This window comes from Strix uralensis, chromosome 11 (genome assembly GCF_047716275.1).
Source record: "Strix uralensis isolate ZFMK-TIS-50842 chromosome 11, bStrUra1, whole genome shotgun sequence".
Classification (NCBI taxonomy): Eukaryota; Metazoa; Chordata; class Aves; order Strigiformes; family Strigidae; genus Strix; species Strix uralensis.
In genome coordinates, this window is record NC_133982.1 from 4,089,945 (window position 1) to 4,114,243 (window position 24,299).

A 24,299-nucleotide genomic window follows, 5' to 3' on the forward strand; every position below is an offset into this window, starting at 1 on the left:
TCAGGTTGTGCAATACATCACTTCATCCCTCACAGCCAAGAGAGCTGCCCAAGCTCCCCCAGAGCAGGCTAAGAGGTTGCTGAAGTCCTCCTGCCCCCTGCAAAGCCAGCTCAAGAGGTGGCCATGCTACAAGCAACTCCTCCCAGGTTTGTCTTCTGTGAATCAAGGCACCTGAATTTGCTCTGACAACAAACACCACAGCCCAAGATGTTCAGCTGGTCCAGTTCCTACTGCTGCCTAAAGCAGGAGCCTCTCCCAGCTAGCAGAGAGCAACAGGACTTGGGTTTGGGGCATGAACATCTTGCTGTTACAGCTACTCTGCTAAGCAGAAGAACCTGAATTCCACAGCACTTGAAGAAAAAAAGCAAATGTGACTCAGGCATGTCAGAAAGCCCCTTTCTGGAGGTGGGGGGGAAGTGGGGGCAGAAATTCCATTCTCTGCCTCAAGGACTGTTTATACATTTCAGCCAAGGCTTGTTACATAGAACTATGTAAACAGTCCTTGGGGCAGAGAATGGAATTCCTGACTGTCTGTCCCAGGAAGAGCCCAACCCACCAACCCTCAAGTTGTGCTCCCTTCCTCATCCATCAAAACTTAATTTCTCTCCCAGAAACAGCTTCAGGCAGAAGGAGAGTGGTCCAAGTTTTATTTAACCCTTAGCTCCCCACTTGACTTAAGGAGTTACCAGTATGGAGCAGACCCAAGTAGCTCCACAGAAAGGTAAAACATTGAGGCTAAATACAACTCCATGCTTCTACAGACAAGAAAACAGCAGGTGGGAGGTGATTTTTTTGCATCAGTTCCCAACTAGGTGATGTGGGAGAAGTTCATGGGGGTGGAAGGCTGTACAAAGCTCTGCTGAAGACAGGGCTTCAGGAGAATGAGATACTCAAATTGGGTTTAGGGAGACAAAGAAGCAGAGTCTTGACAAATCTTGACATGAAGATTTGATTCATCTGTCTCTCCAGGAAGACTTCTCCACTCCCCCCACCAAGCCTACATCCAATAAAATAAATAAATTGAAGGCCTGTGAGACTACGAGAGTTGAAACCAGTGACTTAAACAGGGTTGCTGGGTTTCCAGCAGACGGTCAGAGCTCCTAGAACAGCAAGGATCAGCATGACCAAACTAGCAATTGCAGCCAGCCCCAATACCATCCACAAGTGACCTGCATCTGGGGAGGAGAAATAAGGAGGTGGTTATGGCCAGACCCAGGACCTGCCACACAAACTATCCCCCTTCCCTGAGTTTGCCCTACCTTGTGAAGGCATCCTTCTAACTGAGTGATCCTGCCGGCTGTGGATGAAGAGAGGTCCAACCACAACATCTGCTTCTTTCTCCAAGGGATCTGAAAGGGAGGACCTCTGGGCACTCAAACTCATTTGAACATCTAGCTCTCCCCAGTCTTGGATTAGCACTGAGGAGCCAACGGGTAGTGAGGCAGCTCCAGCCACCCAGCTCTGAGCAAGTTACTATGGTGGTGACAGAGACCAGGAGGCACACTGAGACATACCAAACTGGGAGGGCAGTTCTCTCGGGGCACGTCCTCCTTGCCATCGGGAGGGAGCATGGAGCCTCCTGGAGTGCCTGGCCAAGCCACAGCTCCTCATCTCACAACAGGAGCAGACATCCCGGGTGCCTTCCACAGGAGCCCAGCTAGAAGAGAGCCTGGTGACCAGCCCACCCTATGGTAGGAATCCCTCACATGTTTCAGGGTCTCCTAGGAGAGACCAAAACCCTCCCAGCCAGATGGCCAACCCCACCTTCCTGGAAGGTGACACACCAGACGAGAAGCCCAAACTTCACCCTTGGGCAAGTTTCTGTTCCAACTACTCACAGGTTGCTGGCTTTGTTGAAGGAGCAAGCCTTGTTCAGAGGGTCTGGAGCTTGATCAGCCATAGAGACCTTCAGATGACAGATAACATAGATCTGGGGAGGCCAGACAGAGGGGTTAGGCTGTCATTTGCCTTTATGGCTTTCCCATCCACCATGAAGTTAGTCTCCAATGGGACCACCAACTCCCCAGGGCAGCTCAAGCCACTCTGCTTCCTTCAGGCCACTTAAGGATTCAGCTACTGAGGCCCATCAGAAGAGCTTGTCTTGACCAGTACCAGAACTGGTCTCTGAGGAAGATCCTTGGCTCAGAGGGCCATGATCCTTGGCTCAGAGGGCCAGCAACACAGGGTGACTGCATTCATAGGTTGCTATGAGGCAGTTGTCTTGGGAATGTAATTCTAGACAAAACCACATCAGCTTTCTTAATGGACTAAGGCTACAACACCATCTAGACAAGGGAATTCACTTATTTTAGTATGTATTTACCAGATTGCTGGAGTCTCCTGCAAACTTGAACGCATCTACTGCGAACTGAAGCACATCTGGCCTGGGTCTTGGGGATATAAAAGTCGAGGTGGCATCATCCAGTTGCCCATCCACCAGGCACCTAGACACAGAAGCAAGGGCCAGCAGGAAGCCACTGTCAGAGACTGCCATAACCTGCAGAAACACCTCCCTAAATAACAGCACAGCCAGCTCTTACCCACTGAAGTCAATGAATGGATACTGGAGAGAAGAGCTCCTGTCTGGGGTCGGGGTAGCCACACAGTTGTCCACAAAGAGCCTCAGAGGTGCATGGTTCTCTGTGTTGACACCAGCTTGGAAGTGGAGGATTTCTCCCAGTTGAAATATGGTAGAGAGTCTCTCAGCACTCCAGTCATCTGGAAGAAGAGAAGTCACCAGGCACTTATGAATGGGAAGGCAGCTTGTACTTCACTGCTTCCACCCACAGAAACCCCAATGGGCACAGGCCCCTGGGTATTCACCAAACCTGTACTTTGCTACAAATCTCAGCTGCTCCAGGAGCATGGGGTGATACTAGCACCAGCTGTGCCATCTTGTGGCAGCATGGTCACCTCAGGGTGCCCTGCACCAGAGGAGACCCTCACCCAAAACCTACCATTCATGAGACGCAGGGAGAAGGGTAGCTTCTCCTCAGAGGACAGGGTGGAGCGGAAGGGCACCCATGTGGGCTTGACACCATCACTGCTCACGTTGTACCTCCTGGGGAGAGATGCCCATAGTTAAATTCTCAGGGGCAGCAGAATGGTTTGCTTGGCACTCATCTGCAATGGCTCACCTCGGGTAGTGGCACTCAACAGGAACCACAGCAGGGCTGGTGCGGATGATGACAGGGTTGCCAGCAGGAACTGGCTTGTAATTTAAGCTCATGCTGTAGACTAGAGCATCAGGGGTCACCTGGGGAAAAGACAAGACACATTATCCAGTCATTAAGAGCCCTGTTCCTTGGCCATGCTCACAGAGCAGCACATTTAAGCCTGGAGACAACGCTGAGATGTTTCTTCTGGTCATCAGCCAGTAGCATTTGCACCAGAGGCAGGCAAGTGGCACTTGTCTGCTGCAGGGATGCTCTGGCCTGAGAAGCTGCTCCAGCCTGACCCAGGACAGCCTCTGGCCAGCAGCAGAGCTGTATGCAGAGGTGCTTAAAGTTTTTTTTTTTTCCCCTTCTAGTTTCTATGCCCCAGAACAACAGCCAGAAGGTCTGTCCCTCAGGATACCAGAGGGTGACTTCTGTTTAGGGGGATTTGATGAAGATACCTGCTGGCTAGCATATGGGGGGGGGCACCTGCTCACCCTCATGGCCCCAAGCCTCTCCTAGGGGACAGACACCACTTCAAATTTAAGTTTTCTGTGAAGTAGCTTCATGCTACACTCAGGGAGGTGCCTCCCGAGGTAAGCATCCACTGCCGTCTTGCTGCAGCAGCTCCCAGCACCAGGTCATCTGGGCTCCACCCTGAAGGTGGCAGCAACAGCTTAAGTAGTCCTGGAAGATTTAGATACCTCTGTATTCATCAGGAAAAAACTAATTTCTCTTCCTCTTGCATGCCCTTCCCTGCTCGCACAACCCCAGAGCTAGTCCCTGGACTGGACGGCACAGCTTCTGCTGACCTTGAAATGCAGACTGAGATGCTCAGCCTCTAGGAAAGGCTTTGGAGCATTTCCCTGAGCCCAACTACACTGCAACTCCTGACAGTGCCAGCATCCCAAGGCACCAAGGTGTAAGCCAAGAGGCAAACCCCCCACCCTAGGGCTCCAGCCCCCCTAGAGCCTTACCTGGAGGGCGCTGCCACACTCATGCAGTCTGGCCACGAAGGTCACTGTGCCCTCAGCAGCACTCTGGGCCACAGGCAAGCAAGCGGCAGAGCCCAGGGTCAGCTCTGAAGCCCTGACCAGGCGTCCCGTGCCAAAGAGGTCCCTGTGCACTGTGACCACCATCTGCGCCTCCTGGCACTGCACGGCCACGGGGTGCAGCGGGGCTGCAGCCTGGAGCTGGGACACATCCACCCATGCCCAGGGAGAGGGCTGGGAGAAAGTATGGGACCACCCTAAGGAAAGATCCCCTTCGTACCTCCGCAGCTCTGCATCCCCTCTAGGAAAGCCCCAAGGGTTGTAAGCAACCACCTCCCCAAAAATCCAGCAGAAAAGCGCAAACCCCAAGTTGCTTCCAGGCCTCATCTTGCCTACCAGGGTCCAGCACAAGGAACAGCTGCTGCCCAGGGACCTTTTATAGCCCCCATCTTCTACAGCCACTCCCACCCCAGGTGATGCTCAGCACACCTCCCATAAGGGCAATTGGCAACACCTGAGAGCACCCAATTCACTGTGGAACTCATTGTGGTGGGATCTAATGAGGTGTTGGATTGGTTCCCTTGCCCACAGGAGAGATGTTGAGTTTGCCGGGCAGCCAACTGCAGTTTTTCCCTGTTTTTTGGTAACAACCAGTTCTGTAAGTTCCACAGAGATGTGTCCCACCTCCAGACCATATGTCCCACCTCCAGATCACGGGGCCCTTCTTCAGTGGGGTCACTGGGGGATGGCATGGGGGGTGACACTTTCCCAAGGCAAACCCACTCTTCAGGTGCCCAAACTTGTCCCTGTCGCCAGCTCCTTCAAGGTGGTGATGATCCTCATGGAGCCACTCATGTCAAGGGCAATTGGGGACTCGTGGCTGGCTCTTCACTACCAAGCAAAAGTGGATTTTTTGGAGGAAGAAGGCGAAATTTAAACTTGAATGAAGTGGAAGAATACAAGGAAAAGGGGGATTCATAGAGAAGATCCCCATCAGTTGCGCTGAACCGTGTCTCTGCGCCTGCAGGACCAGACTCCACATGGTGGCGTCCGCACCAGCGCAGTCACCCTTGTGCTTCCCGGGATTTTAGCAAAAGGGAGGAAAATGCTTGTACACACATCGTCATTTAACTGTTTCCTGAACAGACTTGTCCCCTGGAGCCACTGGCTTCCTGGGCAGGACTGGTGTTGAAATGAGTGGTAGTAAAATAATGAATAGAATAATCCTTATGAGGAATAATATTAGAGCTGTTAGGTATTAGAAATAATAATTATTTATAATAATTATTAGAATAATAAGACCTGGGCCAAAATGGTCCCCACAGTGTCTGGGCAGTCCACTCCTTCCTGGAATGATTCAGCAGCAGGTTGTCCCCTCCGTGGTCCCCAGAGGGAGGGGACCAGGGCAGGTTAACCCAGCTGAATCACCCTGCAAACTTCCTCGTGCCTGGTTAGAGACTATAAATAAGGAGGAAAAGCAGTTTGTGTATTGAAGTGACACCAGGGAGGAGCACAGCTTTGGACAGGAGTCCTTGTATGGGGTTTTAGGGACAGCACAAGGATGTTTGCTTTGCCTCTGCCTCTTGGTAAACATTGGTGCACTCTCGCACACGCAGGTGAGGACCAGGTGAGATGCCCACAAGTTTCGGGTGATAGCTGTGGCTGAATCAGGCTGTTTTGGCATGATCCAAATGGGATAGCTGCCAGCAGGACAGCTATGCACCATCTGAAGGGAAATGACTTGGGTTGTTGCCACGGGGAGCAGGCTGATGGGCTTTCTAGGCACCTCCCTGAGCAAACAGAACCTCTTGATGCTCTCTTGCTTGTCTTGAAGCCAACACCTATCTCGGGGATAGCTGCATGTCTTACGTACGTGGGTCATCCCGTGCTCATGCTCATCTCAGCGACATCGTGGGCTCAAGAGGCCACCACCGCACCACCCACCACCCTGTACATCTGCCAGTGGGTATTGTGAGAACTGGGAGAAAAAGGAAATAATTTGCAATGCAAAACAAACTAGGAAAATTATTTATTTCTTCTGCAGCTGTAGGCAGGCACAGGAGCCAAAGAGCAATGAGATTCATCCCCTGATCAAGCATTCCCTGCCTGTCTTTGATCCAGGAAAGCAGGGGGAGAGGTAGGAAAGTCATAACCCTGTGTGCCCACTTAGGAGGTTCATATCCCAGGCTAGAGGGGTAGGATCCTGCTGACTTTCAGTTCTTCCCACAGCCGTGTCCCACACAGCAGCTCATAGGAACAGAGCAGCTCTGCCCAACCCCCTTCCCAGCAATGACCACCATTCTTGGTCCTTCCAAACCAGTTTCCTCACCTGCTGTTGCTCCAGCTGGCTTCAAATCCCATTGACCCCCCAAAAAACCCAGACCAGAAATGGTTTGAAAGATTTCTTTCAAGAATTGGCTTGATCCATCCAGAAGGGAGACAAAGGCACGGTGTGGCTGCAGGGTGTCGGATCAGAGTCAGGACATCTCCCAGCTAAGCTGGTGTTCTCACCTCTTCTTAGCACAAGTTCAGATGAGAGAGGACAGCAAAAGTCACACCCCAGAGACCCAGGCTCATCACCCCAGGCAGGAGTGGGCAGAAAATATTGAAGGCAAAACTACTGATGTGAGCCAGGATTTGGCTCCAGGACTCAATCCCCGTGGGTGAGAGGATTATGAGTACTGGAGAGGTACCAGCATCTTTCAACACTTTTCCTCGCTCTTTAGCTCTTGGGAAATCGCTGCCTGCTGGGATCTTACGGCTTTCAGCTCCTGGCGCTGGAAGTAGACCTTGACCTTGCTCAGGTTTCGGACTTTCTTTTCAGACCTGTGCCGGCAAGCGTTGATGAAACGGCACATTTTCTGGAGCCCATTCTCAGGGTTGTGCAGGTAGCAGAACCAGAGCTCGGAGAGGCCGATGTTGTGGGTGGCCAGTGTTTGGGCTGATGGCTTGGTGAGGAACTTCTCGGCCAGCAAGGGCTGGAGGGAGATGAAGGACTCCAGGCTGACTTGACTGAGGATCTGCCTGGGTTTCTTCACTAGGTTGATGTCCAGGATCTCGCACAAGTACTTCACAATGCTAGCGTTCTCCATGGCACTGCAGTCACCGAAGTACCACCAGTGGTAAGTGTTGGCCAAGTTCTTCAGCTTGTAGTTATCCCTCTCAGGGATCTCCTCCTTAATCAGGGGCAAAATGTCCAGGAATCCATACACAACAGAGCGGAACTCCTCTTTCTTGTTCATGACCGTCAACGCTTCCAAGAGGGTGGGAAAGGGGAGTGACCAGAGACCAAAGCCACCCAGGATGGGCTTGTGGACAGTGTTGAGGTGGCACAGCAGATTCCTCAGACCAATCTCGCAGACACGCTTTTTGGCCATCAAGCTGGACAAATATTTCACTGGCTGAATCAGGACCGGGAATATTTTCTCTCCATCTACCACTGTCATCTGAATAGTTTCATTTTCTAGAGAAGAGGATGGGGGAGGGAAAGAGGATTGGAGAGGGAGGAAAGGCAGAATTAGTCTCTTATTCAGTATGAAAATAAAACATTGACTGAGTTGTTCAGCCTCTAACAGTCTTCACCATCGATACCAGCCAGGGGACTGATCCATCATTTCACCTTTCTTCACCATTCAGTCACACCCTCAACTTCCAGCATCTCCAGCGTCCTTCAGGACTGTCCTTCCCATCAACCTAACACCTCCTGCAGTGGGATCATTCCCCCCACCAGGAACATGAGGGCCTTTACAGCTTTTTGAGAGTGGACTAAGGAGAGGAGCTTTAAAAATAAAATCCACCTCACCCGAGGGAGGTTGGCCAATGGGAGGGAGAAGCAGGGGAGCCCATGTTGACACAATGGCACAAGGGCTGGTTAACTGACTGAGCAACCTCAGAGAAATCTCCCCATGGCCCTACAGGCTCCACATTCCTTCAGATGTCCTGAAACTCAAAGGCAAGGCCTCTTGGGAGCTCAGGATATTGTCTTCTCCCTTACGCAGCCAAGGCCATGGTGGACATGCCTGAACTTCCTCCCCCCAAAAAAGAGACACTGACAGATGTGGGGATCTGAGCTGGCTGCAACATGGGACCTCCTCACTTAGGATCTTACTCAAAATCTTCACGTCAAAGAAGACCAGGGATCCTTGTCTCGTGTCCAGAGTGTCCTGGTTGCTGATGGGAAGGCCCAGGTAGTCTTCACCAGTGCTCCCATCAAGGATGCTGCTGAGATCATCTAGCGCACTGGAGTCCTGGAAAAGCACACAATTTGCTTTTAATAAACATCACAGGAAGAACCAGGGCAGCAGCTCTGGGCACTCGTGTGTCCTGGATGTTACCAAAGCTCAGGGATCTACTCAAACTGCCTGCTAGAGGACTTAGGCTGTAATAAGCCCCTTTGCTTGGTCACGAAGATTTGCCTCCTCCAGCACCACAAAACAAAGTGACATGCACACTCCATGCATGTCCACATGGGACGGCTCGCTTGGATCCTTCCCAACTGGCTTTCTGCTCAAAAGTGACAGAAAAATTGGGGCTATCGAACATCTCCCCTTTGGCTGTGAGCCAAGGGCCTAAACCAGCCAACAGCAGGCAAGGAAGGGAAGCTGCCCATTTCTAAAACCTCTAGTGAAGAGCTAGTCACCAGCTTTTGGTCGTGCAGACTGTCACGGGAATTGATTGGTGTTGCAAAGTAACAACAAAACCCCATCTATCCATAGCCTCAGAGAGGTGAGGTTTTGGACTGCCTCTTCTTGCTGACCTTTGTTTTGGCTGCTCACCACCTTGGAGTCACCAAGATGGTATCTACCAAGGTCTCCAAGATGCTGGGCAACCCAGTTCCCCAAGAAGTGGAGGAGAGCTAGAGGGGATTTATTTTGGCACTCAGGAAGAATTTCACAAGTTCCCTGCCAGGCTCTAAGGGGGGTTATGGGATGGTCCTGAAGGTCTGGAAGCACCACGTGGTCCAGCCTTCATGGCTTAAACACTGAGCAATGCTGGGCCAAGCACTGAAAGCCCTTTAACTGCACTCACCATTGACTCCTCATCGGTGCTGTCCTCCTCAAAGCTGTCCAAGCAGAGAACATCGCTATCTGCGAAGGAAGGAAAGACGTGTCACCTTTCAGACGCGGGGCTGTCCACCCCTGCAGTGAGTGCCAGGGCCAATGGTCCCCCAATCAGCATCACCAATCATGCCAAGAGTGACCCTGGACAACCAGCAAGGTGGGTGTGGAGAAAGCAGGGAGCAACCCTGCCCTCAGGGACAACCTGAAAAAGGACTGATTCTCTCTCAAGCCACAGAGTACACACTGGGCAGGATCCTACGGGGGAGAGAGGACCAAAATGCAGCATCACGTAGCCTAAGAGTATGCAAGCAGTTGAAGGAGCAACATCTGGTTCTCCATCAATCTCCACCAAACATCTTGTCTTTGAACAAGACAATGTGCTGGGACAGAACTACCCTCCTGGGAGGTCTATGGAGATGCTTCAAACTGCCCTGCCTCAATGCCTACACCCCATAGTCTACCCATGGCTTCACTGCTCTGGATACCACTTACCTGAGTCGTGCAGGCCACCGTTGCCATCTGGCACATCTTCCAGCAGGCTGTCCTCCTTGGAGAGAGTCATGGGGGACACCGAACAGCTGGTCCCAGGCTGGTCTGAGCAGCTTGGCTGCTGCGGCACTGTCTGGTTCCACCCGTCATCATTGTCTTCAACCTTTGCTACCTTCACCGGCAGCGTCAGGACTTTTGCATTTTGGACTTTCTTCCTCTTTGCAGGGGTAGAGTTGGAGACCTAAGTGTGCAAAGAGGAGCCCAGTGACAGCAGCCCTGCGTTGTCAGGGATGGAGATGTTTGGCTGTTCTCTGATGGCAAAGGACAAGCTTGACCACACGGGTTTGTCCCTGCACAAAGTAAGTGCTCTGCTTGCCCAGATGGTCTCTGCTGCTCTGGGGTCACCCACCACATCCTCATTTCTGGCATGAAGGCCCTGGCTATCCCGGGCTGTGGCCACTCCGACTGGCCTGGTCAAGGTCCCCTCTCTGCCTGACAAGCGTCAGGAAAACTTTCAGCTTTGCTTAACAACTGCAAAGGAGAAGATGGGAACCTCCCCTTCCTGAGCTGGGGGAATAAATCATCTTTATCTTCTTGCTTCAGCCCTGAGGCTCCCAGACTCTGAAGGGTTTGCAGGCAGGGTTAAGCCCTTCTGATCCCAGGCTGGGAATGTGCTCTGCAGAGGGGCAGCCTGGGGGTCACCAGCCACGGTTCTGTGATGGCTGTTTTGTCCCAAGCAAAGGCAGGCAGGTCTGATGCTAGTTTTGTCCCAAGCAAAGGGAAGCAGGTCTCCTTTCTGCACTATGGGACTGGAAACCAGAAGAGAGCTTGCCTTCAACATTGTTGAAGGCCACTTCTGCTTGAGTGGGGCTCTGCCCTTCTTCTGGGACATGTGTTTGGGGGCCCCAAATCCATCACAACCAGTCGCAGCATCTCCCCGCTGCCAGCCCTGGGCAGGGCAGGGTGCAGGCAGGAAACGACTTGCAAGCTACCATGCCTACGAGAGCTCTTTATGGTGCAAGCAGCGGCATGTCTCATGCTGAGATGTTTGCGCCTTAGCCACAAAGGCGCCTTCAAGGGACAAAGTCTGCCCTGGCTCTGCAGCCCTATGCCCAGCCAGCCTGGCTGATCATCTCTTTCAAAACAGAACTTGGAAAGCAGCAACCAAATGCCAGAACTCAAGCAACCTTGCAAGGGCGGGGGGTAACCCCAAATTCTTGCCAGGTAACCCCATGAGGCAAAAATCCCAGAGCAATGCCCACTCTCACCTGGGGGGAGTTTTCCATGGCTGGAGCTGGGGAAGATGCTGAAAGAAGAAAAACACATTGAGCTGAGAGGAAGGTGGGCAACGCTGGGGACATCCGAGAGCAGCAAGAAAAGGCTCTGCAGAAGGTGCAGGTGGCTCCAGGAGGGTCACCTCTTGGAGACGCTACTGAGGCCGAGCTCCAGCAGTGAGCTGGAGAGGTGCCCATTCTGCCTGGCCACCGACCAGCTCATTCACTCATCCTCACACTAAAGCCTTTCCTCCAGCTCTCCCACACAGGTTTGCTGCCCTCCCACTCCTCCCAGACCCATAAGCCAGGAGGTCACACGTGCTGGGAAGGAAATAAAAAAGAAAATTAGTAGTATCATGCTGTTCCTGAGCAAGTTATTGCCATGCAGCGTCAAGGGCTTGTTTGTGGGGGAGATGCTGCCTTCCCAAACCCAGCAAAAGACTAATGCATTAATGCACTGTTCGTCCCAGGAGGATTTATTGGCATAGCAAGATGAGATGGAGAGCCTGGTCTCCATAGGGACCTTTAAAGGATTTTTCAAGCAGCTGCAGTCCATGGCAAACGTTTGCAGACCGTCACTTCTTCCTCCGCTTCTGAAGTCTGGTGCTGGTCTTCCCACCGCGCTTGCCCCTGGTGGGGTGCCTTGATTTGGGGCACTCCCCCTCAGCAGCTGGGCTGGGGGGCTCCAAGAGTGCTGAGCTGCCAGGGGGGGTGGCAGGAGGGTGTCTGCTGGGGGAAGGGGCTGTGGCAGCCGCTGGGACCAGTGGTTCATGCTTCTGTGGGGTGCTGCTCTGAGGAAGTAACTCCAGCACATTGGAGGGCAGCAATGGCCAGTCCACATCTGTGGTGGGGAGGTCCCCTAGACTGGCCACGGGCTGCAGCAAGGGTCCCACAGCAGAGGCGATGGTGGCCAGGGAGCGGGACATGGCCTGCATCTCCTGGGTCACGGACACCAGGTGCTTGTTTGCCCTGCGCTGAGCTTGCAGGAGGTTATTGCTGGTCTTCAGGAGCATATCTGCCTGCTGCACGTTGGACCTGGCCCAGCCACTGAAATCTTCCTGCAGGAAGGTCAGAGAGTCCTGGATGCTCCTGGGAAGAGGCACAGTGTCCCCATGGGCTGACCCCGAGCCTTCCTCTGCTTCTTCATTCCTCTGCATCAGAAGGGCTGGAGGTGTGGGTCGGGTGGGGGACATATCCCCTCTCTGGTCTGGACACACGTGTCCTCTGTCGCCGGTCGGGTCCAACACGGGGGCACAGGGCTGGTGGTGGGCAGCCAGCCCCACAGGGAGACCTCCAGGTGGTTGGCAATGCTCCCCGGGAGGCTCAAGGTCCGGGATCAGGGTGGTCTCGTCTTTGGACGGGGAGTCGTGCTGGGGAGTGGAGGTACCTGTTGCAGGGAGAGGGGCTGAAGGGAGCAGGAGGGAAGAATCAGGGCTGAGAGGGTCCTCCCAGTCTGCCTCCATGGGGTGGAGAGGGGAGATGGAGGGGCAGTGCCTACCACGCAATGGAGACACGAGGAGTGGGGTGGGAGACACCTTGTCCCCAGGAAACCCCAAGCTCCATTCAGGACATCACCCCCGGGCTCTTCAATGGACCGCCCATAGCCCATGAGCTTGCCCTGGGGAGATCAACGGTGGATGCTCCCCACAAAGTCTCTTCCTCCCATTGCTTTTTTAACCCCATTTTCTGGGAGAATGCTACCACCTTCTGACCAAACATGGATTCTCCAGCACACCATCCCAAGGCCTTCACCACTCCCAAACCATCAGCATTTCCACCACAGTGCTACTACCAAAGAGCTGGGAGAAGACCTGGGCAAATCCAGCAGCGGTCGTGGACCTCTTGCCATCCCTATCAGGGAGTGCTCCCGGGGAACATTTCGCCTTTCTGGTTAGATACACCATCCCAAGGCGGTAATCAACAACCCAAAAGGGGAATTGCCCCAGATGGCTGTGGAGAAAGGCAGACTGGCTGGAGATCTGAGGAGCAGAAGTGGTCAGTGGGTGGCAGGACACTAAGGGCTGGAGGATGGTTATGTCCCCTGAGGGACCTGCAGATGTCACCAGCACAAACATTTCTCAGAGAGGATGCAGAGTTGATCCAACCCTTCCACCTGCTTCCTCCCTGCCAACACCAGCCTCTGCAAGCCCCTGCTCCACGCACCCCATCTCCAAGTGCCACTCACCTCCCTTGTCCTTCAATCCATGGCATGGCTCCATCCCAGGTGATTCACCATGTTATCTCCCAGTAGAACTGGGTTTGGGGGACTGTCGTACTCCGCAGGGGCAAGAGCCAAGTGTTGCTTTGGAAGTGATGGAGGCAACAACTGCATCCTGCCCCTGGGAGAGGTCGGAGTGCGCCCACTGCATGAGCAAAGGCTGGAGGCACAGGTCCATCAAGTCACCACGTAGAAGGAGACTTGAAACCCATGGAGAATATCGTTTACCCAGGGATTACAACCTTCAACTCTGCTTTCGGTCCCGCCCTTCCCAACCCACCTGGCCAAGTGCCTCCTCACCTGGGTGCCCCGTGACGCGCTCCACCAGCGCCTGCAGCCTGGCTCGGCACTCAGCAAAGTCCCCGGGCTGCGCTCGGTCCTGGGCCACCGGCGGCTGCAGCTGCTGCAGCTCCTCCAGCGAGTCCTTGATGAAGGGCTGCATGTCCATCACCTCCTGCTCCGTGGCGTACAGGTTCACCTTCTCCACCAGCCGCTCGCTCGCCTCCATCCGCCGCAGCACCCCCTCCACGCGCTGCAGCTCCCTCGCCAGCTCCCGCCGGCCCTGCTCCTGCCGCGCCTCCACCAGCCCCAGCAGCTCCTCTTCCTCCCGCCGGATCAGCCGCACCAGCTGCTCCACGTGCTGCCGGATCAGCTCCCGCATCTCCCGCTGCGCCTGCTCCAGCCGGGAGGCCTCAGCCTGCAGCACCTCGAAGGTGGCCTCGAAGCTGCTTCTCTTCTGCTTCAGCTCCTGGCTCATGGTGACCAGCTCCTCCTGCCTGCGCTGGGTCTCGCTGTGGATGTCGCAGAAGGGGGCGTGCTGGCTGTCCAGCAGTGCACAGATGCAGCACACAGGCTTGCAGCACGTCTTGCAGTAGATGCTGTGAGGCCAAGCACAAGCAGAGCAGTAATTTGGACCATACAATTGGCAATTCATTCATTTAGCAAATTGCAAATTCATTCATTCATTGAATTTAAGTTACCACCAAGTTTGGGCCAGGCATTTGGTTTTATACTCTCCCAATTGCAAAGAAATATGTTGGTCCACTATCTCCACAGGGTCTCTGCTCCTCTGCTGGTCTGGTTAAAGTCACCACGGTGACCGTGCAAGGGTTATGGTAGACATTCATCCATGCACTGCAAGGGCAGTGAAGAAATGAGCTCTGTGTCCTTCCATGAGTGCTTACTGGGGTTATGGATAAGAATATAAGACCAAAGAGTATCTTATCTCCATAAGATGCCTAAGACAAGAATATAAGAAGTGGGGAGTGGAGATCATCATCCATTCCTCACATAAGTCCTGGTAGCCTTGACAAGTGGTGGCTTAGGGACATGCTGAGGCAGGGGCTGCATCTGGGTCATCGTGGCTAGCATCAGTGCTGGCTTCCATGGATGCTCCAGCCCCTTCCCCTCTCACTTGGACGTTCCTTTGAGGGCATTTAAACCTTGTCCTGCACTGCAGCCATGCTGTTCTCCAAAATCCTCTCCAAGCTGGTCTAGCACCATCAGCAAAACACACCCTTCTCTGCTGTCCATCACGGCAGCTGAAGCAACAGACCTTCTTCTTGCTGAGCTCCATTGACCTCACACTCCTTACCCTAGCAAGGAACACCCCCCCCACACCTCTCCCTTGGTCTACTTGTCCCCACACTCCCATCATCAACTCGATCCCAGCTTCATCCAAACCCTCCCTCCATGCCCTAGAGCCCGCTGGTCACTACTTCCCACCCATCTTCTCCATGACATGGTGGCAATCAGGGCAGCAACAGGACAGGGACACCCATCATGGCCTAGTCCAAAGAGATTTGTGACAAGAAACCACCCAGTTGGGGACAGACCTTCTTAGACCTACCTTACAGTCTGGTTCTTGTGGATTGGGTTGGAGCAGGACAAGATACTGGTCCTCCTAGTGCCCTCAAGGAAGTCCTTAGCAGACCCTGCCCTGATGTCCATCACCCTCTTGGCTTCATGGCTCTCCCTCTTCAGGTAGCGCTCGTGGGCCTCGAAGCACTTGGTGCAGAGGAACTCCTCGCACTCAGAGCACCAGAACTCGCCAGCTGTCTCGCAGTTGTCGCAGAACAAGTCAACTCCATCAACGATCTTCTTGTAGACCTTGAGCCTGGCCTGCAGGCTGGTGAAGAGCAGGTTGTCTGTGGCGGGGATGCCGCTGGCCTGTGGGATGGCCGTCTGGCACAAAGGGCACTGCTTAATTGGGTTGCTCTCGCTCAGGCAACTGAGGCAAAAGGTGTGGAGGCAGGTGAGGAGCTTGAGGTTGGGTGATTCCTGCTGGCAGCCCTCACAAAGGATGAACTGGAAGTCATCTTCTAGGAACTTGGGGAGGGAGAGAGGAAGAGGAATGAGCACTGAAGTGTGTTTTTAAGAGCCTCTGAAACCACATCTTGGCTGGGGGGGTTGACCTGCAAACCCTACTTGGAGCAACTAGTGAACACCACTTCCCACCAGCGATGCCCTGGCCCTGTGAGCGGTCTGGAGATGGCCTGTGCACCATGGTAGGGTTGGATGGATGGGGCCCTGCTGTGTTCTTCCTCTCCCTCTAGCAAAGAGGAAACGAGATGGTTCCCCTGGCTATGGGGCTGGTGGGGAGGGGCAGCAGAGGGGCAGCGCAGAAGATGGGGCACGGAGGAAGCATCCAGGGACCACTGGATGATACCGTGGCAGGGTGGGACCACCTTCCCAGCCATCTCCCCCACCCACCTCCCTCCCTCAGCCCATCCTCTGGCCTCCCGCCTCCCTCCTTCCCGCACTTGTGCCTTCGCACGGCTGGCGGGGCTGGACTGGGGACCCAACACCCACCAAACCGGGGAGGGGGGGGAACACCCCAAAACTCTTATCCCCATGGCCCCCCTTCCCCAGGCTCCGCCTTGGGGCCGGGAACTTCCTGGTCTGGACCCCGCCGAGCCCCCCGCCCGCATCCCCCTAAGACTCCCCTGGACCAGCCGGCGCTCACCCGGGGGCCGGAGCCGGCGGTGGCCATGGCGGGGCGGGCAGGGCCGGCAGCTCCTCCGCCTGCCTGCGCTGCCTGCGCTGCCTGTACTTTCGGTTTCTTCCGCGCTGCCTGTTAACTCCTCCTTCGTGGCGGGAAGCTCCCAGCTCAGGTTACACACACCCCCCCCCCCCCCCCCCCACGCCCCCGAAAAGAGCTTCACAGCCGGCTCAGCCCTTCCCGGCCATCCGGGAGGGAAGAAACCCAGAGGGGACCCCAAGACACCCCCCCAAAAAAAACCCAAAACCAAGGTGTTTCCCCAAGGAGCAGCATCCTCCAGGAAACGGACTGCAGGGCCCCAGTGCTCTGCCTCGCTCCGTGCCAAAGGGGTCTCACCTCCTGCCACCACCCTACCCCTCTGCACCCCGCGGCTGGGAGGGGGCTCTGGGACTGTCCCTCTGCCCCTTGAAGAGGATTCTCGCATCCCTCTTTGTCCTGGGGGGCTGTATCCTGGCTGTCCTTTGCCCCTTCCTGCAGGGTTTCGGTACCCCCCGGCCATCTTCACCATGGGGACCACCACAAAAGGGGGACCACCTGTAAGGAACTGTGTTAGACTTTGTCTCAACATTGCTGCTTCGCGACTACCGCTTACTGGCCTCAGCATCCTGTGGCTCTGAAGGAGTGCGCTTTGGAGGAGACGCAGAGTCCCAGACGAAACCACGACATCCCCTCAAAGCTAGAACAACGACAGCCTTGGCAGCGCCTGCCAAGCTGTACCTGCGCGCGAGCTGGGTGAAGAGGAAGTCGGGGCGAGGAAGACGTGCAAAGGCTGAAGGGACCACAGGTCGACTCCCTCCCCGCCGGCAGCACGACCACCACGAACACCTGGGCACGTGCGCGTGGAGGACCACGGGGCGGCACATATTACAATGAGCTCCGTGGAAATGGGCGGGCCCTTCGGAGAAATCGTGGGGACTGAGACAATAAAAGGACTGCGTACTCGTCCCTCGGTGTGCATCCTTTTTCGACGCTTGTTATTGTAATAAAACATATATGGTATTTGTTATTCAAATCTCAAGGGGAAAAAGAAGTTGTAGTCAGGATGTTGTGGCCGAACAGTTTTGTAATTCTCTTATGTAAATAAGAAATAAGATATATGTATATAGTTTCTATTGTTAAAATCAGTTGTTAGAAGGGAGCTAAAATGGCCCCCATCTTCAAGCCACTACAAAAACACTTGTGCTGAGTCATCCCCCCTTCTGTGACGGAAACCTGAGACAAGCCCGCGAAAACCTGATAAAAGCCCGGGAAAACTTGTTTACACCTTTGCAGACCCCTCAGGGTACGCCCATCATGAATATGGATGAAGCCTACACTATAAAGGGACTCGGTTCTGCCGGGTCAGGTGTGTGTCCTGGTAGAGCAGAGACTCCCGGCACACCCAGCGCTGTTTTGCTCACTCGCCACTTGCTAATAAATTTATTATTGATCACTAAAAATTGAGAAGTGGTTATTTCCCGCTAAATTACTTTTAATCTATAACAGTTATCTGGAGCTGGGACCTCGGCGAAGCTTGGAGCTTGGAGCACCATCACCTGCACCGAGCCCGAGCCAACGGAACATCGCTGGATCCCTGGTGGTGGCGGTAATTAGCTGCATCTCTACCGTTTTCTTGCTTAGGGACTCTGACTTTCCCTTTCTTTTTCTCTCTGTCCTATCGCTATTATTAATTGTTACAGCAAATAAAGTTCACAAGGTTGTACAGCATCTGACCTCGTTTGTGTCTTAATCTCACTCTTGGGATTGTTTAAGAACCCACCCCGATATTGGATCGGGACACCACCATGAAAGGGGGACCACCAGGAGCGCTTGGGGTTCACCTAGCCTGGCATCCCCAAAGGAAGAGGGCACAGTAGGACACTACTGTCACCTCCCCTTAGGGCTTTTGATGCCTGTAGGATCTCCAAAGTTTGGCCCACACTGGTGCCACCCAGCCCCAGGCTTCGAAGATGCCCAGTTGCACCAGTGAAACATTTCAGTTTGAAATATCTCTATTTTGGAAACATTCCAATTCTTGTTCCCCCTCCTGGCAAGCAGCCCCTAGCATGGCCAGGCCAGGCCAGCAAGACTGGTCAGGCTTGTCCCACTGGTGTAGCAAAATATCCTGGGGGCTGGTACAACTGGCTGGAGCTACAAGACGTTTTAATCCCTGGGGTGCTGGGTGCTGTTGAGGAGCTGAGCATCCCCTCAGAGGCCACACCACATCCTGACAACTCTTCTTCGCCGTGGCAGGACTTCACGTGTTCATCAGGACCATATGGTGAGATGGAGTCACACCACACAGCCTCCTTGACTGGCAGCAGCTCCCATGCCCTGGAGCATGTGGCCTCTTTACGCAGCACCCTGGGGTCCCTTGGGGAAACTGAGGCACTGAGGGGTGCAGCCCCGTCAGCCTGCAGAAGTCATCAGCCCATCTCTGCCCAGGCGCAAGGCTGCAGACCAGGTTTATTGTCCATTAAGAGTTGATAGAAAGGAAGCTTACAAAATAAATAAATATGTATATATGCCTCTATACAGTCCACACACCCCCACGGACAGACTCACAGCACGCATGCAAAAGCACTTTGAAGCACAAATTAGCGCAATCACTTATTACAAACCGCTGTGTTGGGAAGGCTCAGGTACCTCCAGGCAGGTCGTTCCCCAAATCGCCACCTCTGGTCCTTCCCCATAAATGCCAGTATAACTGCCACTAGCAGTGCCACACTGGACCCCAACTCCAGTCTGCTGGTGGCATCCCAGCTTGGTCCAGCCAGCCCTTGTGCCCCGCTTCAGCTGCCCACCCCACCCCATCACTACCATCCTTGGCCACAGTGTCCCCAAGCTCTTCTCTAGCCAACCTGCTCAGCTCATAGCCCTCCCAGTCTGAGATGCCCGGCTGTGCAGCCCATTGGGGGGGCACCAGAACATTGGTCTGTGCCCTGGTGGCATATTGGCCAAGGGACCTGGAAGCAAACTGGCACATGCTGGTGTGCCAGCTGGTTCCCATCCCATAACATTGTAGGCAAAGGCTGGGCAGGGGAGGTAAAGCCAAGGACAAGGACAGGCAGTGGAGCTCAGCTTCGGTTTTCCCGCTCAGGTCTTCACCCAACTCCCATGGCCTCCACAGGGAGGACAGCAAGAGTTCCAGCAGGGCAAGGGCCCCACCATGCAGCACCCCTGTATGTCCCCCCGCCTTCGCACACCTACAAAGACACATGCACACAGACACGCACCCACACGCATGCTCTATCTACGTTGCTTCATCGCTTTGACGAGCTCCTCCAGCTTCAGGGCAAGGTGCAGGTCGCCTGTCACCTGCAGCCTCCCACTCATGTAGGCACTCAAGGGGCGCAGGTCACCCAAGAAGAGGTCCTGCAGGTCTTTCTCTGCCACCTCCAGAATGACATCGGGGCTGCCCTCAGGCACACCGCGGCCAGCCCGCCCGCTGCCTGTAGGACATGATGGATGGGAGAGGAAGAAACAGTGGGCTTCAGGATCCAGCCTTGCCTGCTGGCATTTCCCCCCACCACTTCATAAGGATTGAGTTGGGCCAGTGATGACCGTCAAGGGCCTGGCAGGGGGATTTTGGAGACAGGAGTCCTTACTCCTTACAGAGATAAATTTCTCTTGTGTTGCTCCACCAATGTCCTGTTACAGTGGTCCACCTCCAAACCCTGTCCTACTTTTGCCATCACCACCAGGAAAACCATCAGCACCCATGGGGGGATGGATTGGGTGCTGGGAGGACATCTTCCAGCATGGCAATGGCCCAAGGCACTGCCCACGCATGTCCCTCCATCACCTCCTCCTTGGGCTGATGGCATACAAGAGGCAACAAACCCTGAGGTCTCTGAGCCATCCCTTTTGGCCAGCCCTGAGGAGACCTGGCTGCCAATTTTCTATCAGTGCTCTCTTTCTGAAGGAAAATTAGTGGTTTAACCCAAAACAAATTATACTTTGGACTTCCAGGGAGCATGGACTCAAGGCCACAGTCACCAAACTGCAGTGCTCAGCAAATGGACCCTGTGGTGCCTTTGATGGAGATACCAAAGGGGCTTGGTTTGGGACCCCCTTCCCCCAAGCCTGGGGGATTTGCAGCATGCAAAGGGGGCAGAGGCACAAAACACCCTCCCGCCTCCAACACAACAACCCCAAAGAGCAGTGACCTGAGGAGAGGTCTATGAAGTAGGTGCTCCGGGTGCCGCTGGGCAGGGTGATGTTGACCTGGTAGGATGCTCCCACCTGGCCGACCAGGGCCTCGGAGAGGACAGGCTCCACTGCTGAGAGCAGCTCGTCTGCGCTGGGCTTCTGCCGGGCGCTGCCAGCAGCAGCAAGGAAGGAAGAGGTGGGAGGCTCCACCTCGTTTACCGTCTCCACTCTGTCTGCTGGGGACAATGGGACAGAAGTGGGTTGAGGGGACACCTTCAGGTGAGCTTTTCTGGTCTGCATGGACCCATAGAAAAGGTCTCCAGGGCAAAGAAACGCACTTATCCAGTTCCTACTGCCTGCTCCTCTGTCTGCCATGGGTTACTCTTCCCCTGTTACCAAGGGGTGGAAAATTATCCCTGAAAGAAATAGCAGGGCACAAATTGGTGCAGGGTTTCTGGAAAAAAATCCATGTTGCCCTCAGATATGACTCTCTCGACAAGTTCAGGCTTGGGTTTGCCCGACGTAAATGCTGAGATCTGAGTTGGTCTTGAGCCCAGGCTCCTGCGGATCTGCTCCCACCCTCCCCAGTCCCATCTGCAATGTCTTGTTAGAAAGGCTGTGTTGTGCCACGAGCTGTGTGGAGCTGTGCCTGAAGCTGTCCTCTCTCCTCCCCCCTACCAGCCTATTTGTGCTGTGCTTGTAGGAGCGTGTTATCTCCTAGACTTTGACTCCTCTGTCAAACAGCCAACAGACATAAAGATCATCGGGCAAGAGGGACATGCCCCAGCAAAGCGGTGGCCCTGGGTTGGTTACCTGCCTCCGGAGCGCTGGTCCCGCTGCCCGCCAGAGCCAGGCTGTTGCTGAAGAAATGAGCAGCCAGCTGCTGAATGGTGCCATCCAGCCCCTCCAGCCCAGGCACGGGTGGCATGGTGGCCAGAGGGCCCACCAGGTTCTCCCGGGGTGGCTGCAGCACAGCCTCCATGCTCAGCTCCACTCGGTCCACCTCCAGGCCCCAGGACTTGATCATGTCATTAATCTCCAGCTGCAGAGCCGGGAAGAAAGGGAGAAGTGTTGGCAGCCCAGGCAGAGCTGGGTATGGCCATGGAGACCACCCACCACAGCACCTCCAATCATGGGCATCCCATAGCTTATACTTCTGCTACCCACCAGCTTTAGACGTGGGGTGTTGGACCATGCTCAGTAGTCCACCTCCTCCAAATTCTCCACTCTCATGCTCAACCCTGCTCCCCAAGGTGCTCTCCCAGCTTGGAAGAAGTCAGAACAGGGGAGACAGCTCTGTCTTGTTCCCCTTTCCATGGCTCCCTTCCAGGCTGGCCCCTTTCCTTGCTCCCCCTAAACAACATGTGCTGGTATGGTGCTCCACCAAGCAGCATCTCTGGCCTCCAAACCACCCCAGACACCCAGAGATAGCAGTATATCCCCCCAGCCTCCTTTTATATCATCCCTTGTAGACATTCAATCCACAAGATCTTGGCTTGGCTCAGGTCAGCCATGGGCACTACTCATTGCCCCTTTCCCACCGCCCTGTCCTGCTTCTCTCCCCAAAAGCCCTTTCCAGTTTGCAGCCCCCTCCAGACATATTCCTGGTGGAGATATGGAGATCAAATTTAAGCCTGCCATCAAAATGTGGGCTTTTCTGTGTGGTCAAATCCCTTAGAGATAAGCCACAGAGCTCCAGAGATCCACAGGCTGAAGGCATCCGCTCCCCACTAATCACCACGTTTTCCCAGCTCCCTTCCTTGGCCAGGTCCACAGCCAGATGGACTTTCAGCAGCTCCATCTTTTCCTTACTGTTACTTCCACACCAAGAACCCAAGGGTTTGGGGGGCTTGGGGTGCTCTGCACAGGACTGGGGCAGTCCTCACCAACAGCTGCTCCCCGATCCTCAGCTTCTCCACTTGGATCTCACGGAGGTTCTTCTTCACCAAGGTCTTGGTCATGGCGTTCTGCGCTGTCATCCGGGTGGCCGCGATGAGGTCCTTCACCATCATGACGGACAACACGGGGTCCCACACCCGAAATTGGACATCAGCACCCATGGAGATGATCGCCCCATCCTTGGAAGTCAGCTGGGGCAGAGGGGAGTCAGGATCTCTCCCCATCTCTGCCCCATGGCCCCACCCTTGTAAGTAGAGCCTGGGAGCAAAGGCATTCACTTTTTTCCCAGATAGCAACTGGTTCTAGATCTCTTTATTAAGAGGGCTATTAGAAACAAAACCAACCCAAATAATTAAGTTTGGGCTAGTCTGAATGGTGAGGACAGTTTCCAGCATGGGGCTGTTCTTGAAAGACATCAGGGAAGGACAGGGATTGATGTTTTTGAGATGTCTCCAGCCAGGAACACTCATTGAGCAAGGTGCACAAAACCAAGAGGAGCTTTTCAACTGCAGGCAGGTGAGGATTCTGGCTTCACAGCACCAGCTACAACCCCCCTCACCTCGCCGTGATGATGGAGGAACTGAACATTGGGTCCATGCAAGACACCAAGGGTCAGACCATCTCAAAATCCACCTGCTCTGGGTATTTTAGAGATGTCTCTCCATCCTGCCCTGAGGCCCAAGGCGGCTCACCTTGCAGGGGGGCACGTTGAAGGCCCTCGTCCTCAGATCCACTCGTTGCCAATGATCGATGAAAGGCAGCAGCAGGACCACGCCGGGTCCCTGAGGTGCCCGGATGCGGCCCAGGCGGAAGATGATCATTCGCTCGTAGGTGGGCACAATCTGGAATGGGAAAGTTTAGACCAAGGCAGAAGCAAAACCCTGGGTCCTGTGGTGCCAGGAGCAGTGGGACCAGGGGCAGCCAGGAACAGTCCCCACCATGGAGGATGGGTTGTCATCCCATTCCTCGCCTGTTTTCTCCCTTACCTTCAAGGCAAACCATCCTGAGATGGGGAAGGTGATAACCATCAGCAAGAAGACCAAGAAGGTGATAATGCCATGACAGATCCAGGACAGCCAACCCTGGGAGGAGTCTGCAGGGGGGTGAAAGGGGGATGTACCTGCTCCAAAACCCCCTGCCCTGCCTGTGAAATCCCATCCAATCCTCTCCCCCCGTGCACCCTGCACCCTGGCGAAGCCAGCAGCGTGGGGGGCACCCAGCCAGCGCGACACCCTGCAGCAAAAGTGGCAATGGGGAGGAAGGCAGCAATTCCCCTCTAAGGTTGGGACTCACCTGCAGTATTTCCAGCTGGCCCCAGAGGGTCTTGCTTGGATCCGAAGGAGAAGAAGCCCTTCTGGGCACCGTAGAGCCCGATGCTGGACTGCTGGAAGCGGTCAAAGTCTCCCAAGGGAAGGGCCTGGTATCCTGACCGGCTGAACATGGTGCTGGTGCCTTGCACGGGGCCCCGCTCCCAGTGCTCAGAGCCCTCTAATCCCGGCTCCCTGCTGCCATCACCGCCACCTCTGTGACCAGCATGGCTTCTGCCTGTCCCCGACCCGATTCAGCGTCCCTGCCCGCCTGCCTGCAAACCTCCCCGCCCTCACGTGCAACCGGAGAGATGCCGGAGGAGAGCTGACGAGCCCTGCTGTTATCACGGAGGATGCCTGTGAGAAGAAATCAAATCCTTCAGGGGGTTTCCTTGCTGGGGTCTCACCCAGGCTGGCGGGCTGGGGGCTTCACATCCTCCCAGCAACCCTCTGGGCCGGAGCTGAGCCGGGAGCCAAAAGCAGCGGCCCCGCAGCCACCCTCCGCTTCGCACCCCGGTGGAGCTGGGAGATAAGCCCGGGGTGTCCACGGTCGCCAGCCCCGTGGCCGTGGGGACCGCAGGCCGCGGTGAGGATGCTGCGGCGGGGAAGGAGGGAAGGAGGGAGCCGCTGGCGCTTCCTGGTCCGCCCGTCATGTGGCTGCTGACGGCACAGGGACGAAACGGCTCCCAGCTCCCAGCTGCGGGAGTTTTTCCGGAGAGGGCCTGCATGGCGACTGCCATGGGGAGGACTAGCTCCTCCATCACACACACACC

The 24,299-nt window shown here is 54.9% G+C and overlaps 3 protein-coding genes across 6 annotated transcripts; all 3 read right to left on the bottom strand.

Annotated features, from left to right (window-relative positions):
• Positions 1 to 1,059: 1,059 nt before the first annotated feature.
• LOC141948181 (zona pellucida sperm-binding protein 3-like) lies at positions 1,060 to 4,534 on the bottom strand. Its single transcript, XM_074880335.1, has 9 exons — positions 4,133 to 4,534; positions 3,138 to 3,256; positions 2,958 to 3,061; positions 2,541 to 2,718; positions 2,324 to 2,444; positions 1,839 to 1,930; positions 1,515 to 1,657; positions 1,260 to 1,349; positions 1,060 to 1,175 (listed from the first exon to the last, which is right to left on the bottom strand). The coding sequence occupies exons 1-9, from the start codon at positions 4,532 to 4,534 to the stop codon at positions 1,060 to 1,062; spliced, it is 1,365 nt and encodes a 454-aa protein (XP_074736436.1).
• A 1,650-nt stretch (positions 4,535 to 6,184) lies between these two features.
• Positions 6,185 to 16,248, bottom strand: LOC141948162 (protein PML-like). 2 transcript variants are annotated; one of them, XM_074880282.1, is made up of 8 exons: positions 16,154 to 16,248; positions 15,038 to 15,516; positions 13,489 to 14,066; positions 10,965 to 11,002; positions 9,700 to 9,937; positions 9,176 to 9,234; positions 8,256 to 8,394; positions 6,185 to 7,610 (listed from the first exon to the last, which is right to left on the bottom strand). In XM_074880282.1, the coding sequence occupies exons 1-8, from the start codon at positions 16,178 to 16,180 to the stop codon at positions 6,850 to 6,852; spliced, it is 2,319 nt and encodes a 772-aa protein (XP_074736383.1). In that variant the 5' UTR covers positions 16,181 to 16,248; the 3' UTR covers positions 6,185 to 6,849. The 2 variants fall into 2 exon arrangements, with proteins under 2 accessions (XP_074736383.1, XP_074736384.1); XM_074880283.1 differs by lacking the exons at positions 6,185 to 7,610; positions 8,256 to 8,394; positions 9,176 to 9,234; positions 9,700 to 9,937; positions 10,965 to 11,002 and adding an exon at positions 11,426 to 12,357.
• A 2,368-nt stretch (positions 16,249 to 18,616) lies between these two features.
• Positions 18,617 to 24,232, bottom strand: STOML1 (stomatin like 1). 3 transcript variants are annotated; one of them, XM_074880285.1, is made up of 7 exons: positions 23,513 to 24,232; positions 23,206 to 23,312; positions 22,912 to 23,061; positions 22,207 to 22,410; positions 21,134 to 21,362; positions 20,338 to 20,553; positions 18,617 to 19,620 (listed from the first exon to the last, which is right to left on the bottom strand). In XM_074880285.1, the coding sequence occupies exons 1-7, from the start codon at positions 23,658 to 23,660 to the stop codon at positions 19,418 to 19,420; spliced, it is 1,257 nt and encodes a 418-aa protein (XP_074736386.1). In that variant the 5' UTR covers positions 23,661 to 24,232; the 3' UTR covers positions 18,617 to 19,417. The 3 variants fall into 3 exon arrangements, with proteins under 3 accessions (XP_074736386.1, XP_074736385.1, XP_074736387.1); XM_074880284.1 differs by having other exon boundaries at positions 20,338 to 20,556; XM_074880286.1 differs by lacking the exon at positions 20,338 to 20,553.
• Between the last annotated feature and the right edge of the window lie 67 nt (positions 24,233 to 24,299).

What these genes read in the sequence shown, in the direction of transcription:
- LOC141948181 (XM_074880335.1), bottom strand. Translation starts at nt 4,534, where the DNA reads ATGAGGCCTGGAAGCAACTTGGGGTTTGCGCTTTTCTGCTGGATTTTT. An exon ending in GTTGAGTGCCACTACCCGAG is followed by an intron (nt 3,062 to 3,137) that starts GTGAGCCATTGC and finishes ATCTCTCCCCAG; the next exon opens with GAGGTACAACGTGAGCAGTG. An exon ending in CAGGAGACTCCAGCAATCTG is followed by an intron (nt 1,931 to 2,323) that starts GTAAATACATAC and finishes TGGCCTCCCCAG; the next exon opens with ATCTATGTTATCTGTCATCT.
- LOC141948162 (XM_074880282.1), bottom strand. Translation starts at nt 16,180, where the DNA reads ATGGCCACCGCCGGCTCCGGCCCCCGG. An exon ending in CCATGGAAAACTCCCCCCAG is followed by an intron (nt 9,938 to 10,964) that starts GTGAGAGTGGGC and finishes TTGCACACTTAG; the next exon opens with GTCTCCAACTCTACCCCTGC. An exon ending in GCACCGATGAGGAGTCAATG is followed by an intron (nt 8,395 to 9,175) that starts GTGAGTGCAGTT and finishes GTGCTTTTCCAG; the next exon opens with GACTCCAGTGCGCTAGATGA.
- STOML1 (XM_074880284.1), bottom strand. Translation starts at nt 23,660, where the DNA reads ATGTTCAGCCGGTCAGGATACCAGGCCCTTCCCTTGGGAGACTTTGAC. An exon ending in TCAACGTGCCCCCCTGCAAG is followed by an intron (nt 22,411 to 22,911) that starts GTGAGCCGCCTT and finishes CCTCTGCCCCAG; the next exon opens with CTGACTTCCAAGGATGGGGC. An exon ending in GACCAGCGCTCCGGAGGCAG is followed by an intron (nt 20,557 to 21,133) that starts GTAACCAACCCA and finishes CATTGTCCCCAG; the next exon opens with CAGACAGAGTGGAGACGGTA.